A 16,993-nucleotide genomic window follows, 5' to 3' on the forward strand; every position below is an offset into this window, starting at 1 on the left:
GCTACTCCCCCATTAACTTGGAGAACCAGGTCTGAACTGTGACCTCTAGAGCCAGACCTGTTTGTTAGCAGGGGGAGGAAGTACAGAAGAGAGCTATAAAAGTATGACAAGACAGCAGCTCAAGAGGCTGTTCCAGGCATTTTCCTGTGCCCATGACTTGAGAAGGAAGAATGGAACCACAGTTTGGGTTCCACTCCCCCATAAATTATGGGGTTGAGGTGAAGTTACGAGCAGGCAAGGTGGAGCCCTTCTCTGTCTTATCTGTGGAATTTCCAGAGCACTGACCTTCCCTTCCTCTGCCTGGCATCCCACATTCCAGCTTCCCAAAGCTCCTCTCCCACCCCTTCCCAGACAGGTTTCTAGAAGGGAGGGGCTTTCTCTCTAGCTTGGGAGTTCACAGCTATTCTCTCCGAGATGGGGGCACCGGGCCCCTGGGCAGAGCACTTGGGGAAACCTCGGCCTTCATGTTTGGGGCTCATTCCTCCCTTCCTGCACACCACCCTTGTGACTCTCCACCCTTTCAGATCAAGATGCTGTCGGATCGGAAACGGGAGCTGGAGCATCGTCTCAGTGCCACCTTAGAGGAGAATGACCTGCTCCAGGGGACTGTGGAGGAGCTACAGGACCGGGTGCTGATTCTGGAGAGGCAAGGCCATGACAAAGACCTACAGGTACTGAGACAGAGAAGCTGTCCTATAAAACCGGGGCCAGATTAAAAGAGCACGTAGCTGCCTGCCCTGCAGGAAAGCTGATGGGCCAGCACCACCATAGGGGTCAGGAGAAGGTAAAGCCGAGGTCTCTCTACTGGCCCTGTTGTCGTTCTCCTTAGGCACCCACCAACTTGGTGAGTCTGGCTCTGCTGAAAACAAATACATCGCTACCCGCAAGTCATCCTTCCAATTTGTTCAAGCCACTGGCCCCTGGAGCAGTTTCAGTGAGTTCTTTCTGGGCTATTAACATGACTGGAACATGAGGAGTATCATTCCGCCTCCTAGGGTTTGTGAAATCTGCTAGCGGTTTCAGAGGGAGCCTGTGATTTCCTGTGCGTGGCTCACAGTGCTCTCTGCTGCTGTTTCCCGGGCTGATGCATTTAGCCAGCTTGCACCGAGCAGAAATCACAAAGCTGCCCACTGAACACAGCAAGACTCCCATCCTGCTTCTAACAGTGGCTAGAAAAGGAATAGGCTGACCCTTTGTGAACTTAATCGGCTTCTTTTTCCTTCCTAAAGGAAATCGCTTCATGGCCACATTTGTCCTTATCTGGGACCTGCCACCTAGTCCTCAGCTAAATCCCCAGGCTCACACTTGACAATCCCCTAAACAAAATGATAATTGCTCCTTGCCGCCCCGGAAACAGAGTATGACATCTGCTACAAAGGCAGCTTTGCCGGAGTGGCCTAGGAGCACCTGGGGCCAGTGGCTAAGAGCGCTCCCCTTCCCCTGGGCGCCCTCGGAGTTTGTCCGGCAGGGGGAGAGATTGCGGTGGCGGCGTTCGTGCGCCGGTGGTCAGCCAGATGTGTGCCAGCACCAGGCAGGTCCCTCCCCAAAGACCAGTATGGCAGGCCCCACTGGGATCAGCGATTGGCTGTAGAGGAAGACTCCAGGATGTGGGATATGGAAACATCTTAGGCTAACATCGCTTATTATTGATACCGTCAGCTAAGTTGCCATCTGAGTGATTAACCTCTTTACCGGCAAACGAGCAGTTTTCCACCCTCTGGGGTTTTTGTGCCTTCAGCTTGGGATGTGGCACGCAGTAAGGCCTCCATAGATGTTGACTAGAAAATGATGCTGGCTAAAGCCTCATGGCTGTTTCCAAGACAGAAAGGAGTCAACTCATATTCTAAGATTGCTGTGGTTAAGGGTGATGAGTGTTTGTATACTTCTTTACAGGGAACAGAGCGCTTTTGCATACATCCTGAAACTATGGCTTAGAAAAAAGTGAATCATTTACCAAATTCGTGTACTAAGTCCTTGGTTGAAGTGAAATTAGAGCCCTCCGGCCTGCTTCCCGCGGTGCTCGGTGACAGTGTCTAGTGCCTGCCGGGCCTCTGCATGTCAGCATCTCACCAGCACTTCTGAACCCCTTCGAGGCACTCTTCTGAGGTTGCGCAGGTAGAGTGTGGAGGAGAAGGAAAGGAAGTACAGAAAAATGCGGAAAGACCCTTGCCTAAGACCTTTTCAGTCTAGCTTGAATTCACAAAGAATTCCTTATCTCAAACCAAGAACCGGGGACCAAAGGACAGGAAGAGCAGGACTAGCGTGTGCAATCCAGCACCTTGGCTAACACCATGGGCTGTGCGCGCTCTGGCCGCAAGAGCCCCAGGTCAACCTCGAGTCTGCACGTCTGCTCTCTTCCAGCTGAACTTTTTCAACAATGAGAGTGTCGCTCCTTGCATGGCCTGTATCAAATCAGGCAGTGCACACTTGCATTTGGAGAATATGTGTTTATGGGCTGAATTCTTATCATTCCCACCTTTTTGTGATTCTTTTCCTTCAGCTCAAAATGAAATTTTTCTTAAGCTGCTGTTAATTACCAGTGTTGTCCAGAAACCCTTTTCTGTTGCTAAAATGGCCTGTACTGATACAGGAATAAACATGCCAGCTTACTCAGGCGGTAGTTGAGAGGTCTAAGTCAGACATGTGAAATGCAGAGCTAGTGGCCTTGGAATGTGTCTAATTCCATGATTTTAATCCTTTGTTTCAGATAAAGGATGAGAGGAAGGCTGCGTAGGCGAGCATCAGGCCTGCATAACCAGTGTAGCCCCCTTGAATCTAGGCCACCATGTGGCTGGGTTCCGCTGTCTAATGCAGATTGTCTAATGTCTAATGCTGACCAACTCCAGTTCTCTCTTTTTTTTTTTTTCAGGCTGACAGTAGGTAGAAAAACTATTACTTGTTGAATACCCAATAAATTAGAAAACTGGACATTAATACCCAGTAAAGGATTTCGTCCCTCTAAGGATCACTTAAGTGCCCTCTACAATTCATACACCCCTGGGCATCTTACCGGTAGGTGCAGGGACCTTGTCCCAGGATTTCTTCAGCAGAAAGCATAGGCCCCACTCTGTGGGGTGACCCAGGAAACAGAGGGCCTGCAGGATGAAGTTTGCTCTGACACATAACATCATAGTGTCTTAGTTCCCTCAGTGCGAAATGGGAGGTGTTTCCACCTCTGCCAACTTTTGAGGGGCATTGAATATTGTAAGCTTAAACTAAGGCATTTGGTGTCTTCCCTTATCTATATATACATAGAAATATATTTGAGTGTCATCTTCATCATACAAAGGAAGATATTTATAATTTTAAGGCTTTCTTGTATTTAATAGACTCCTCTGGTTTGGTTTTTCTACATGGGTTTATGGATCAGTCAGTCACCAGACAGGGCAGACCTGTCCTGGTCTTTGGTTCTCTTGCTGTTATAACTAATTAAGCACCCTCGAGTGTGCATGAGTAATTGAACTAATTTTGTCCAGTGCATGAGAACCTGTACTTGTCTGTGCTGAACTTCTCCTGCTGGGATGTATGTGGAGTTGCCTAGAAAATAATTGTAAAGCATTTTGCCAACGTAGTATACCATTTGTAATTGTGCCAAATGCTTCCTAGGAATTTTTTTTTTTAACCCCAATTTCTTCTGCGTTTTCTCAAAACTGGGGCTGGAGGAGTTCCCACTGGACCAGCAGGTACTGCTGACCCATGGGAACCATGCATACAGAGCAGGCTTGCCCACTCCTTTTTCATTCTCAGAGCAGCCAGGCTCCAGACTCTTCCTGGTAAAGGCTCATCTGATCACTGGTGCCATTAGCCAGCCGTTGTCTGATACTAACCCGCAGAGGCAGGGCCCTAGGGCACCTAAGCAGTGGGTTGGAGGCTCTGCAAAGCAGCTCGCTGCACTCATGAGGACTCCAGAGCTCAGAGCTGCTACCCATTGGAGCTCAGGGCCTGCATCTCTGCAGGAGCCACAAGCCTATCTGGCCAGCGGTCTGGAACAGACGGAACCATGTCTGCTCTCTTTATAATGAACAGGGGTGACCCCGAAAGTCCTGTGTTATGGAAGGATAAATTAGTTAAATCTAAATCCCAGAAAATTCTTTCTTCCGCCACTACGCCCCACAAATCTTTTAAAAGGGGTAGGTGGGCAGTCCGTAAATACAGGAGTAGGAAGCCTTGCTCTTGCGCAGGTGTCCTGTGTGGCTATGTGCGTAGTGGTCAGCGAGCAGGTGAAGATTCTGCCGTTAGGGTCTGTTTTGTTAAGAGCTACTGTAGTGATGGAGTGCGCTCGGAGAGTTCGGCACTTAGCGGCCATGGTGGCGTTGACATTGGGCAGTAGTAACCTCATCAGGCAGCGGGGCCTTGTTTGGACTCCACAGAGAAGGTCCCAGAGAATGCGGAGAGGTGTGATGTAGCGGTTCACAAGAGAGGGAAGGAGCCCTCACCTCTGTGTTGTGATAGCTGCACTGCTGTTCCCTCCACCGCTGGCATCCCTCTCCTCCTCCGAGCCTCCCATGCTGTTTAAGCCCCTCCCAGGCCTAGGCCTTATCTGTAAACTGTGAGTAGGCAGAGACCTCTTTTCTCATGAGTTTGGGACTTCTTGGTATTTCTACCCAAATATTACTCCTAATCCTACCCTCCGCTTCTTTCCGAACAACCCCTTTTTCCTTAACTTTTTTACTGAAATACAATATACATATAGTAAAGCATACAAATCTTAAGTAGACATCCCAGTGAATTTTTACAAATGTATATACCCTTTTGTGACCACCTCCCAGATCAAGATAAAGCCCATTATCAGCACCCTACAAGCCTCCCTCTTCTGCTTCCCCATCAATACCCTGACACTTCCTCAAAAGCAGACCTTTCTTCCACTTTCATCTTTTCTATCTCAGTGAAGTTTTAGAATTCTTTATAAATGAATTCCATATTATAAATTGTTTTATGTCTGACTTTTGCTTGACATTATGTCTATGAAATTCATCCAGGTTATGGCATATAGTAGCAGTGTATCCTTTTTCACTGCTGTATGATATTCCCACATGTGCCTGTATCTCTCCATCCTGTATTAGCATTTGGATTGTTTCCCATTATTCCTCTTAAGAATAATGCTGCTGCAGGGCGCTTGGGTGGCTCAGTGGGTTAAAGCCTCTGCCTTCAGCTCAGGTCATGATCTTAAGGTCCTGGGATCGAGCCCCACATCAGGCTCTCTGCTCAGCAGGAAGCCTGCTTCCCCCTCTCCCTTGCCTGTCTCTCTGCTTACTTGTGCTCACTGTCAAATAAATAAATAACATTTAAAAAGAAGAAGAAGAAGAAGAAGAATGCTGCTATAGACATCCTATTTGCCCTGCACGCACATACCTAGCCGTTCGTGTTGGATATGCACCTAAAAGTGAGCTGCTAGGTTGTGGGACTGCGGTTGTGGGACAGTGGCAGTGGTCGCTGCCAGCTTCCCAGAGTGGTTGTACATCTTCATTCCTGACAGCAGTGAGAGTCCCAAACGTTCCACATCCTCGTCAGCACTTGGTGACCATTATTCTCTTGTTGTTTATTTTAGTCATTCTGGTGAGAGTCTTCATCACCTTACTTTGTGTGCCTTTCTATGTGTATGTTTATTTTTTAATATGGAGAATTTCATACAAATTCAAAAATAGAATAATGTGATGATGGCCCATGCACCCCATTGCCAGCTACACAAACCACTGAGCCCCAGCCAGTCCTACCCTAAGTTCGTTACATCTACTCTTATGTTATTCTGAAGTAAATCCCAGAATATTTATAACTTCATCTGTAAATAAAGAATAAGAACTTTAAAAAAACATAGCCACAGGAATGCCTGGGTGGTTCAGTCAGGTAAGTATCTGCCTTCAGCTCAGGTCAGAATCTCAGGGTCCTGAGATCAAGCCTCATGTTGGGCTCCCTGCTCAGTGGGGAGCCTGCTTCTCCTTCTGCCTCTGCTATTCCCCCTGCTTGTGTACTCTGCTCTCTCAAGTAAATCAATAAAATCTTTAAAAAAAAATATCCACAGGACTAAGAGAAAAAAGCAATTTTTTTTTTTAATTTTTTATTTTTCTAGGGACTCCTGGCTGCTTCAGTCATTGGGCAGCTGCCTTCTTCTCAGGTCATGATCCCAGGTCCTGGGATCGAGTCCTGCATTGGGCTCCCTGCTTTGCACTCTCCCACTCCCCCTTCTTGTATTCCCTCTCTCGCTGTCTCTCTCTCCCTGTCAAATAATAAATCAGTCAATGTTTTTTTTTTTTTAAGGCGGGTTATTTTTAATTTTTCTAAGTAGTCTCCATCCCCAACATGGGGTTGGAACTCACAACCCCAAGATCTAGAGTCATGTGCTCTACTGACTGAGCCAGCCAGGTGCTGTTTTCTTAATATCAAATAGCCAGGACTCCTGGGTGGCTCAGTGGGTTAAGCCGCTGCCTTCGGCTCAGGTCATGATCTCAGGGTCCTGGGATTGAGTCCCGCATCGGGCTCTCTGCTCGGCGGGGAATCTGCTTCCTCCTCTCTCTCTATGCCTGCCTCTCTGCCTACTTGTGATCTCTCTCTGTCAAATAAATAAATAAAATCTTTAAAAATATATATATATATCAAATAGCCAGTGTTCAAATTTTTAACTCTTATAAATGTCATAATTGTTTCTTCACATTTTTTACTTGAATCAAGATGCAAATTAAAATAGGCCTATACATCACGGTTAGTTAATATGTCTCTTGAGTCTCTTTTAATCTATGGTCCCCCCTTTATCTCTTCTTTTTTTCTTAACATGTGTATGTTAAGGAAGCTGAGCTGTTTGTCCTGCAGAATTTCCCAAACCTGGAATTTACCCCCTGCACACCCCTAATGTAATCTAGCATATTCTCTCTTCTGTATTTTTCTGTAAATTGGTGGTTGGACATATAAGCATGATCAGGTTTGGGATCAGTTTTTCTTGTTTGTTTTCGTTTGGGGAAAGCGTCACGACTGACCGTTTGTTGTCTCTTTTGAAAGTTGCATCAGAGCCAGCTGGAGCTCCAGGAGGCGCGACTCTCCTACCGACAGCTGCAGGTGAAGGTGGACGAGCTCACGGAGGAGAGGAGCCTGCAGAGCTCCGCGGCCACCAGCACATCCCTTCTGTCCGAGATAGAACAGAGCATGGAGGCCGAGGAGCTGGAGCAAGAGAGGGAGCAGGTGCTGATACCCTGTCCCTCTGGCATGTGAGGTTGCCCAGGGACCACAGGGGCAGGCCCCGAACTGCGGGAGCCTGTCCATCCTTCTTGGGGCACAGGGCCTACCATTTCAGCTTCCTCCCCGCAAGGACCTGTGGCGTGCACCTGCGGAAGCCTAGGCCTACTGGCAGAGCCATCAGGAAGTAGACTCTGCCCACAGCCTGTCCCGGGCTCACTGCTGCCCCCTTGCCTCCTAGGAGAGGCTTGTTGGCTCATCCTCAGCCTCGTCCCCTAACACTGACTGGGCTCTAGAACACTCACTATCTATCCAGATGGCTTCTTTTCATACTACTACTAACCACTTACTCCCCTAATTGTGACTCCTCTATCAAAGTAACCAACTAAATAAGGATGTGCTTATATGACACTTGGGAGGTGGGAGGGCTGGGGAATTACGAATTGGGAGTCTGCATAGATGTACTAGGCCCAGAACAAGGACGAGTGTTTCTTAGGACAGGTGATTTATAAAAGGAAAATCTTTTTTCCTAGTATTAGTCTCTAGGGTGTCAGTATGTTGGGTTCCTATGCTAGAAAAAGATGAGCAGGGACAGTGTTCTCTAGTGTCCATAATCAAGAATGGTTCTTTGTGGGGCAGCTGAGACTGCAGCTCTGGGAGGCCTACTGCCAAGTTCGCTATCTCTGCTCACACCTCCGAGGGAACGACAGTGCTGACTCGGCCGTCTCCACGGACTCCTCGATGGACGAGTCTTCAGAGACTTCATCTGCCAAGGATGTGCCGGCCGGCAGCTTGCGCACAGCCCTGAGCGAGCTCAAGAGGCTGATACAGAGCATCGTGGACGGCATGGAGCCCACGGTAAGCAGCCAGGCCGAGAAGCTCCTCAGCCCACACAACCTGGCTGGTGGGAAGCTGCAGGCAAGGGCAGGGGGACGAGGTTAGTCCCAGAGGGGGAGCCTTGCAGAGTCAAGAACGGTGTCAGAGCCCTTACGGTCCGAGAGCAGTCTATACTGGTGACCGGGCAGAGGGACAGAGTGTCAGGGACTGGAGGTTCCAAAGTCATCTTTCCGAAGACACTGGCATACAAGTGGAGTCCTTTCTTCATATGGTTAAGTCCAGGCCATGGTGGCCTCGAGGTCAAGGACTTTCCTTGGAAGCTTTGAATATAGAAATTTGGATCTAGGTGTAAACTGCAAGTTTCTTTTCTGTAGTTCTTTGGTCCTGGTGGTGGAGTAGCTGCAAATAGGCAAACTTTAAAGATCTGGAGCTTCTGCTAAAAGGACACAAGTGAGCACAGAAAGTTGAGAAGATCAGCAAGGGCCTTTTAGAATTCCAGATGTGGCCCTTCTTGTGGAGGAGAAGAATGTTCCCGTGGGCTCCCTGGGCAGACTGGCATTTCTTCCAATTTCGTGACAGATTTCTGCCAGACTTACTTTCCATTCACACCCCCGACTCTCGGGCAGTTGTCTCTCTTCGGGGCCTGTCCTCCTACAGAACAGTCGACATCTTTCTCCCCATATTAGATGAAGTCCTGTGAGAGGGTGGCTGTCCTTACCTGAACGTGCTGTGTGGATTGTGGAATGTGCTCTAGTTGTGGAGACTGGGTCATCATGGGGCATGGGAGCGGTCAGAGTGAGGTGTTGACTTCCCTCCCCTGAAGACTGAAACCAAAATAAATGTCTGGCTAATGTTTGAAGATCCAAATTGGGCAAGAGAGTCTCTCTCCTCTAACCCTTTCTTTCTTCCCTCCTGTGTCTCTCCTCCTTCCCTCCCTTTCTTTCCCTCCACCTCCCACTTCATCTCCTTTATCCTGCTCTCCTCCAAACCAACCCGTCTCTACCCCCCCCCCGTCCCTCCCCCTCCCTCCCTCCCACTAACCGTCTCACCGCACCCACCTCTGCTTGCACCATCTCTCGGGGTGGTGGCTTTCTCTTTTACTGTCAGAGCTCCCGGAGAATTGACGATGACTCCTTAGAAGAACAGATAAGGCAGACCAGTGAGGACTCAAGAGCCCTAAGGGAACTCATGGAGGGAGAGAGGGGTAAACTGAGGCAAAGCCTAGAGGAGCTGCAGCAACTCCACAGTCAGGTGAGCACCCCTGTCCTCAGTCCTGAGCAGGAAATGTGCATGTGTCCCCCAAGGTCTCTTGGGACCCTCATGAGTTTCCCTCTCCCTCGTCTATATGAGAAGTGGCTCTCCCCTGACAGGTCCTCAGAGGACAGTGACCTGAAGTTGAGGTAAGCTGAGCATCTTCAAGAGAAGCAGCCAACCCTCTGGTTTAGCCCAAAGTAAAATTGTTAGGGATAAAAATAGCTGACCCTCCCATTTCTTCCAGTGACATGCTACCTTCCACAGAGCCCAAATTATCTGGCGGATTCTGACAGTTTGAAGTGCCATAGCTCTCAGGACATTCACGGATGTTTTTCCAGCAGCTTCTAAGCAGGGAAGTTTGCAAACCAAGAAGCAATTGATCTTCGCCGGCCTGTTCTCGCTCTAATGCCGTCACCTCTGCCAGCCTGTTTTTCAGCTTCAGAAGCACTTACTGCTGCTCTTGCTGTTCCATTTCTGTTTGATCATCATTTCGTTTCTCTCGAGAATCCTGGAGAAGGACATCTGTATTCCAGTCTGAAATATTCTAAAGCGCTCAGAGCAGCCCCCAACCCAGACAGGAGCTTCTAGATTCTGTCCTAGAAATAATAAGGCGCTTCCTTTTGACAGGGTCAGGAGTAGTGTTTTGTCCCATGTGTGAGGGACACCAAACAGGTAGCGTTTTAACCCCTGCCCCCACCCAGCCTGTGCCCCCTTCCTCCCTCGTCCGAAGCTGGTCAGCCCTCCCTGCCGCCACAGGTCGCTGAGAGATGGAGGTTAAGCCTGGCTTTTGCTTCAGTCAGTAGTTCTTAAATTTAAAGGGCCTTATAGAAATAAACTGATTTGGGGGCTCATACCCACTGGACATCCTACTATAATTTTCTTGAAAGATCCTGGGAGACCCTCGTGCAGCTCTTGCTCTACCCTTCTCTCTGGGAGTGACAGACAGTGAGGCCAGAGTAATGCTCTCGAAAGCTGTAGCTTGTTTCTGCCCAGGCCCCAAAGAATGGAACTGGGCAGCCGAGGACATTGTCATGCCTAAAGCCTGAGTCGCTCAGGCGGTAGTTTGGCCAGGGGTGGTCCAGACAGCAGCTCGGGTCTTCAAACTGTAAGAATCAAAAAACAGGACAAGGTGGATCTGACCGTTCTTTGGGTGAATAAAAGTTTCATTTACTTAAACCCGCTTAAATTTTTGTGGGGGAGCTTCTTTTTTTTTTTTTTAAGATTTTATTTTATTTATTTGACAGAGAGAAATCACAAGTAGATGGAGAGGCAGGCAGAGAGAGAGAGAGGGAAGCAGGCTCTCCGCTGAGCAGAGAGCCCGATGCAGGACTCGATCCCAGGACTCTGAGATCATGACCCTCCCATTTCTTCCAGTGACATGCTACCTTCCACAGAGCCCAAATTATCTGGCGGATTCTGACAGTTTGAGCAACCCACTGAGCCACCCAGGCGCCCTGTGGGGGAGCTTCTTATCAGCTCTCTGGTATTGGCTGGTTTGTTTCGTTGCTTCTCAGACTAGCAGAGCTAGAAAGAGCTGGGGGCGTTGTTGAGAAACCAGAGCAAGGCACAGGTGGCTGAGGGTCTGGACGTGGCTCTCTCCAAGCCTGTCTCCACCAGGGCATTCTCCTTAATACTTCAGCTGATAAGTGGTTTATGCCATCAAGCAGAGAGTTCTGCTCAGCCCCATGGGGTATGGAACTGGGCCTCTTGAGTGGGTCATCTCTTCCCAAAAGCTTAGACAAGGCAGCAGATCTCTCAGCCAAAGTACATCTATCCAGAACCAGCCCATGGGGGTAACACCGACCTCCCAAGGCAGCGGGTAGGACACAGACCGAACTATAGCATGCCTCGGACACGGTGGCCCTCTGAGTGGGCCCCTTGCCCTCCCTGGGTGCCTGCACTGCTCTAGACCCTGAGGTGCTCAGGATGGATGCCCTTGGGCTCCACAGCCTCTCCTAGAATGCTGAGAGGAGTCCAACTAGCTCTGTCCTCTTTGGGGTGGGGAGCGGCGGGGAGGAGGGGCCAGAGCCCAGACATACTTATGTGAAACCGAAGTGCCAGCAGACCGCTGCTAGACTAGGGTGAAGCTTCATCCAAGGGATGATCCGGCCTCCGAGCCCACTGCTTTCCCCGCCAACGGTGTTCTTTTTTTCTTCCGGAAACTGAGCCAGACGTAAAAGCTGTAGGACCTGGAAGGGGAAGTGACCAGCCCCCCAGAAGCCTATCCAAATTTAAGTAAAAGAGAGCCCAGGTTTAATTTTAACTGATAGGTATGTTTGAGACAAGAATCTGTAACCAAACCTGAAGACCACCCCACACCCCTATGCCATGGAGAGCTCCCTCCCACCCCTACATAGCCTGCACATTCCCCACAGCTTTGCAGGCTCCTGCTCCCTCCTGGGCAGGGCTCACTGGGGTCTGGAGCAGCTGCTGGGAGGCAGAGAGGATGTTCAGAGCAATAGGAAAACCAGTTATCTGGGGAGCCCCGCCACCGATCCCCAGGCCGCGAAACCAGGCTGTGGGAGGTGCACTGAGAAATAGTCCCAGGCCCAGGGCCTTTGGGGGGGCCCAGTCGGTTAAGCAGCCGATTCTTGATTTCGGCTCAGGTCATGATCTCAGGGTCCTGGGATGGAGCCCCGCGTTGGGCTCCGTGCTCAGCAGGGCGTCTGCTCTTCCCTCTCCATCTCCTTCACTCGTTGTTCCTCCTGCTGCAAGCGTGTGCACCTGCACGCTCTCTCGCTCGCTCGCTCTCTCCCTCTAATAAATAAGGAAATCTTAAAGGAAGGAAGGAAGGAATAGTCCCCGTCCTGTGTTTGGTTCCTTTATAGGGCTTGACTGGAGCACTAGCCAGTTCTCCCCACAGGGCCATGACCACGCAGCGGAGCACATACTGGGCACACTAAGGCTGTCACTGATGAAATCTGGGCGGCCCCTCCTGTGTGAAATCTCTCTGTGCTCTCTCTCCTCCGGCTTCCTAGCCATCGCCGTGTTTCAGACCTCCATGCCGTCACACCATGGCTTTGTCCATCACTTCCCCAGCCCACCTACCCCACACATGGTTTGGATTGATCTTCCTGAAGCACAGCTTGGAAACAGGTTCTAGTCGGCGTCTTCTTGTCCCATGGCGGGAAGCCTCAAACTCTCACGGCCCCACAGACTGGCTGCATGGCAGCCATCCAGCCTCTTCCCCGTTGTTTCATCTCCCCTCCTGTGCTTTAGTCGATTGAACACAGACTGTGAAAGGGCATGGCGCACACTCTCTGTGCTTGCCCACATCTGGGCCTTTTCTCTGGCCCTTGGCCTCTGTCCGGAAGACTCTCCCCGGCCACCTGCGCATACCAGCCCTACTCATCCTTCAGGTTTCACTTCTTCCTTCAAACCCTTGATTCCCTTCTCCCTAGAGCCCTCAGGCCTGCTGTGTCCTGGTCACCGTCGCTTCCATCTCTACCCACGTAACCTTAGCCCCCACGAGGACGACCTTGAGGTCTGACTTCTCTTTGTCTTCTCTTAAAGCGTCTAGCACAAGCCTTACCTAGGATAGGCACAAAAATAATTATCAAATGGGCAAAGAAAACCCTGGATATATGACTTCAGGATATTTTCTTTGATCCTGTTCACTCATGAGAACACCTACTTTATGTGGGAGAAGTGGAGTTAGGGGTGGCTGCCACCAGAGTCAGTGTGTAAACAGCCCCAGCAGTAGGTCTGCGCTGGGGTGGGGAAGAGAAGGGCATAGAGCTTCCCGCCGGGTGCTGAGCTCCATCCTTGGTGTCAGTTACCTCATTTGAGCCTCACAACAACCTGATGTGGGGAACTAGTTATTTTTATTCCTTTTTTTACTTTTTTTATGAAAAGTATGTGCAGCTCAAAGAAGGAAGTCCCTTGTCACTTCTAAGATAGCTGATGGTCCGTCTCTACCTTGACCAAGTTTTCCAGACCAAAGCAAAAAGTTCTTGTGGAGTTTTTTCTGGAGCCTATTAAATTTTGGCATTTCTTGCCTCGCATGTGGTTTTATCTGTTTTATCTATAGCTTACTCAGCTGGCAAAACCCTTGTCTGGCACACAGCCAGCCTGAGGCCACATTAGGGCTGATTTGGTTGGAGAAGGTCTGGCTCTCTCTCTGCCAGGTACTTTCTGGGTCTTGAGTTTCAGGCCTACGAGGCTACAGAACCTGCAAGTAGGAAGGGTGAGGCTGGGTTTCTCACCTGCTGCCTGCGTGCCTCGGGACTGGCTACATCCTGTGGTCTCTGCAGGCGCCCCAGCCTGTTCTTCCTTGTGGCCGGCAGCCCTGCTCACCGCAGCTGTCCCCACCGTGAAAGCACAGATCACCTGGTGCTCATGTGCCAGGACCCTAAGAGTACAATATCCATTGTCCCCAGTAACAACAATTGCCCTGTATGCCCCTTCATTATCGGGCATCCTCTGATTTCTTCCAAAGCACCTCTACCCCAGGAGAGGGCCACTGTGCAGCCTCAGTCTTGGGGTCCGAAGCATCTTCAGGGAAGCTGGATCTTCAGCCTTGCTCTGGGGTCTTTGCTCAATTTCAGTCTGTCTGAAGATGTTGAGGCCTGGGACTTGAAGAGGGGGGTACACCAAAAGGTGGCATCTGTCCCCTAGTGGGAGGACTGGACCCGTACGGATAGATCCTCCCTTGGGAAAGTGTCCAAGTATGTGTAATATTTAACAAGAGGGCAGGACCAGGCATCCTGACTCCAGTCTGAGCCTACCGACTGAGAAGGGGCTCCCACCCTTCCATTCATTCAAAAATTTTTACTGAAAGTTCTACCAAGCAGGGTTTCTGATTGCAAACAACAAAAACTCTCTGCTTAAGAAGAGAGAGACTGTATTGGAATTAAATCTGATAGCTAACAGAATCAGCAGGAAGGCTGGAGAACCAAGCTCCAAAACAGAAATGAGCCATAGGAAGTAGGGCCACAGAAGCAGTCTGCTATCAGTGTAATAATTTCCCCCTGACCTGTGGCTTTGCTGAACCCTCGAGAATGGCAGTCCCAGGCAGGGAAATGTGACTCACACATCTAGGTCACCTTTCCATGTCTGGGTGCCTAGGAAAGGATATGTCTCTCCCTTTTGGCTACCTTACTGGGAGGGCATCCCCTGTTTCTCACCAAGACTCATGTAATCAGGAGTGTCCCTCAATGAGGAATGCATTTGGGATGATGACTAGCCAAGAAGAAGATAGTTGTCTACTGCACAAGCATTTTCAGATTGAGCATCATATAGTCAGGCTCTGAAATGCACAGATGAATGAGACACGCTTCCTACCACTGCAGAACCTTAGGTGTCCAGAGGGTTCCTGTACACTGGGTGGGGTAAGCTGTGGTCACTGAGGGAGCCACAAGGAAGGGTTCCCTACCACCAAAGGATGACCCCCAGTGAATAGGCTGTGGGACCATTCACTGAGGCATGGACCACAGAAAAGGTAACAGGCTTGAGTGAAAAATGGTATCACATGGGTGTCTAAATTCCATGTGGCTTTGAGCAGGGAAGCTGAGTGACCAGGCTGCATCAAGTACCTTACAGAAATGGGAGCCAGGCTTTGCTAGGGCCCTGTGCATAGCAGGGTTCCTTGTTGAGTGGAAGATGGCTGGGAACAAAACTTGAGTCCCCCCATAACCTTGCGTTTCAGGGCCTTGATGCACATGTGGTCTTCATTAGTACCTGCCAGTGCCTTGAAATGGAGGTGGTGGTGTGGAATGTTACATCCAAAGGGGATCTGACCCCTGTGGCTGCTGTCCGGGGCTGAACTTCATCCCCCACCCCCACACCCCTGCCAGTGGGCTCCAGCCTAGCTTGTGGCATCCCTTCTCCGGAAGAGCTGGGCATCTCTCAGAGCCAGGAGCCTCGGGAAGCTACAAGCACCCACCTGGGGCTGCTTGTTCCTTTTTGCCTCTTTCAGGGCAACCCCTCAGGCCAGCAGCAGTGGTAGCCCCACATTCATCCCTGTGGTCTCCCATCAGGTGACGCTGCTGAGTGTGGAGATGACTGCACTGAAGGAGGAGAGAGACCGACTCAGAGTGACATCTGAGGACAAGGAGCCAAAGGAGCAGCTTCAGAAGGCCATCCGGGACCGCGACGAGGCCATTGCAAAGTGAGTGGGCATGGTTTGTCAAATTTTACTTTAATCACAAGCAACATGAGTATGAGCTCAGTTTTAAAAGTGAAATGCTACAGAAGACGACAAAAGTGAAAGCGTTTCCCTGCTAGCCACCCTCACCCCCAGTCTGGCTCTTCTCCCCAGACAGACACTACTATTGGAGGTCAGATGTGTGGTCCGTGCAGCTCTTTTTTCTGGGTGTATCCAGCTGTATGTGCTTGTTTGGGTTTTTTTAAAGTATTGTTGGGACGATGCTCTGCGTGTCTGTATATCTTAGCTTTCCAATTTCATTATATAGATCTACCTCAACTTCTTTATTTTTAGGGGTTTCTTTTTTTTAGGGGAATTTTTGTTACTTTTTATTTTGGGCATTTTCAAGCATACACAAAAGTAGAAAAAAGTAAGGTGGACCCTCCCTACCTGTCTTTTGGTTTCAACCCTAATCGGCACATGGCCACTGCTTCATCTACACCCCACCGGCCGCGTTCCTGTGGAGCTGTGTGGAAGCAAATCACAAGATCCCTTATCTCATCCGTAAACACTTCAGTACAGATTCTACCAGATACTCTTTATGGAAAACACACAACCACAATAAGGTCGTCACACTTGAAAAAACTTACAGTAATTTCTTAATATCATCTAGTAACCAGTTGCCCCATAAATGTCCTTTTATAATTGATTAGAATCAGCCTCCAAAGCCCACAACCCCGTCTAGCTGATATGCACCTAAGTTCCCCCCATCCTTTTTTCACACGGCATCTCTTTATTGAAGACACCGATGATTTGTCCGCATTCTGGGTCCGAGGGGTCCTCAGAGTGTCATTCAGCAGTTTTCTCTCACCTGTATCCCCTGTAAACTGGGTCATATTTTAATAGTGTTTTGGGTTTTCTTTAGCAGAGAAGAAATGCATTCTCTTACATTAAAAAAATTTGACGGTACATAGGCAAAAAAATTTTACATATTCCCCATCCCCCTTCAAATGATTTTTTATCATGATTTAATCTGCCCTCTTCACTGTGAGGAGATAAAAGGTACTGAAAATGTCTGCTCGCGGGGCACTTTGCAACACGTTCAAACGTTCAAAACATCTGTGTCACTTCACTGCTTACAAAACATTTCACCCTTGAATCCTCTCAGTCACAGCGAGAATTAAAATTTTTAATCCCAGTTTTTACAGAGGAGGAAACTGAGATGCTTTCCCCAGCTGCACGGCCAGCAGTGATCACTGGCCTCCCCCTCAGGTCTCCTGACCCTTGTCCCCACATCCTTTCCTTTTACCACACAGGCTGCTTGTCAGCAAACTAAAAGGAGCCCATTTGAAGTAAATTAGTAAGTAGATACTATATACCCCTTTATTTATTTATTTTTCAGATTTTAAAAGAGCAAGAGAGAGAGAGGGAGAGAGAGCGAGCATAGGCAGACAGAGTGGCAGGCAGAGGCAGAGGGAGAAGCAGGCTCCCTGCCGAGCAAGGAGCCCGATGTGGGACTCGATCCCAGGACACCGGGATCATGATCTGAGCCGAAGGCAGCCGCTTAACTAACTGAGCCACGCAGGCATCCCCTATATACCATTTTAAAAAGTAACACGACAAATTTTAATTTCTGACTTTGAAATTCCCCAC

At 49.4% G+C, this 16,993-nt stretch overlaps 1 protein-coding gene across 7 annotated transcripts in view; it reads left to right on the forward strand.

Moving 5' to 3' along the window:
• The window catches only part of BICDL1 (BICD family like cargo adaptor 1), a 107,098-nt gene that overhangs the window by 82,406 nt on the left and 7,699 nt on the right, over positions 1-16,993 (forward strand). For 3 of the 7 annotated variants that reach the window (XM_013056610.2, XM_013056611.2, XM_045073715.1), the window contains 6 exons: positions 525-671; positions 830-934; positions 6,991-7,170; positions 7,804-8,022; positions 9,109-9,252; positions 15,234-15,364. In XM_013056610.2, the coding sequence (XP_012912064.2) occupies positions 525-671; positions 830-934; positions 6,991-7,170; positions 7,804-8,022; positions 9,109-9,252; positions 15,234-15,364 (926 nt within the window). The remainder of the gene's footprint in view (positions 1-524; positions 672-829; positions 935-6,990; positions 7,171-7,803; positions 8,023-9,108; positions 9,253-15,233; positions 15,365-16,993) is intronic. The other 4 variants (XM_045073714.1, XM_013056612.2, XM_045073716.1 and 1 more) reach the window with 3 other exon arrangements.

Source organism: Mustela putorius, unplaced genomic scaffold (assembly GCF_011764305.1).
Source record: "Mustela putorius furo isolate JIRA1106 unplaced genomic scaffold, ASM1176430v1.1 tig00537248_pilon_pilon_pilon, whole genome shotgun sequence".
NCBI classification, from domain to species: Eukaryota; Metazoa; Chordata; class Mammalia; order Carnivora; family Mustelidae; genus Mustela; species Mustela putorius.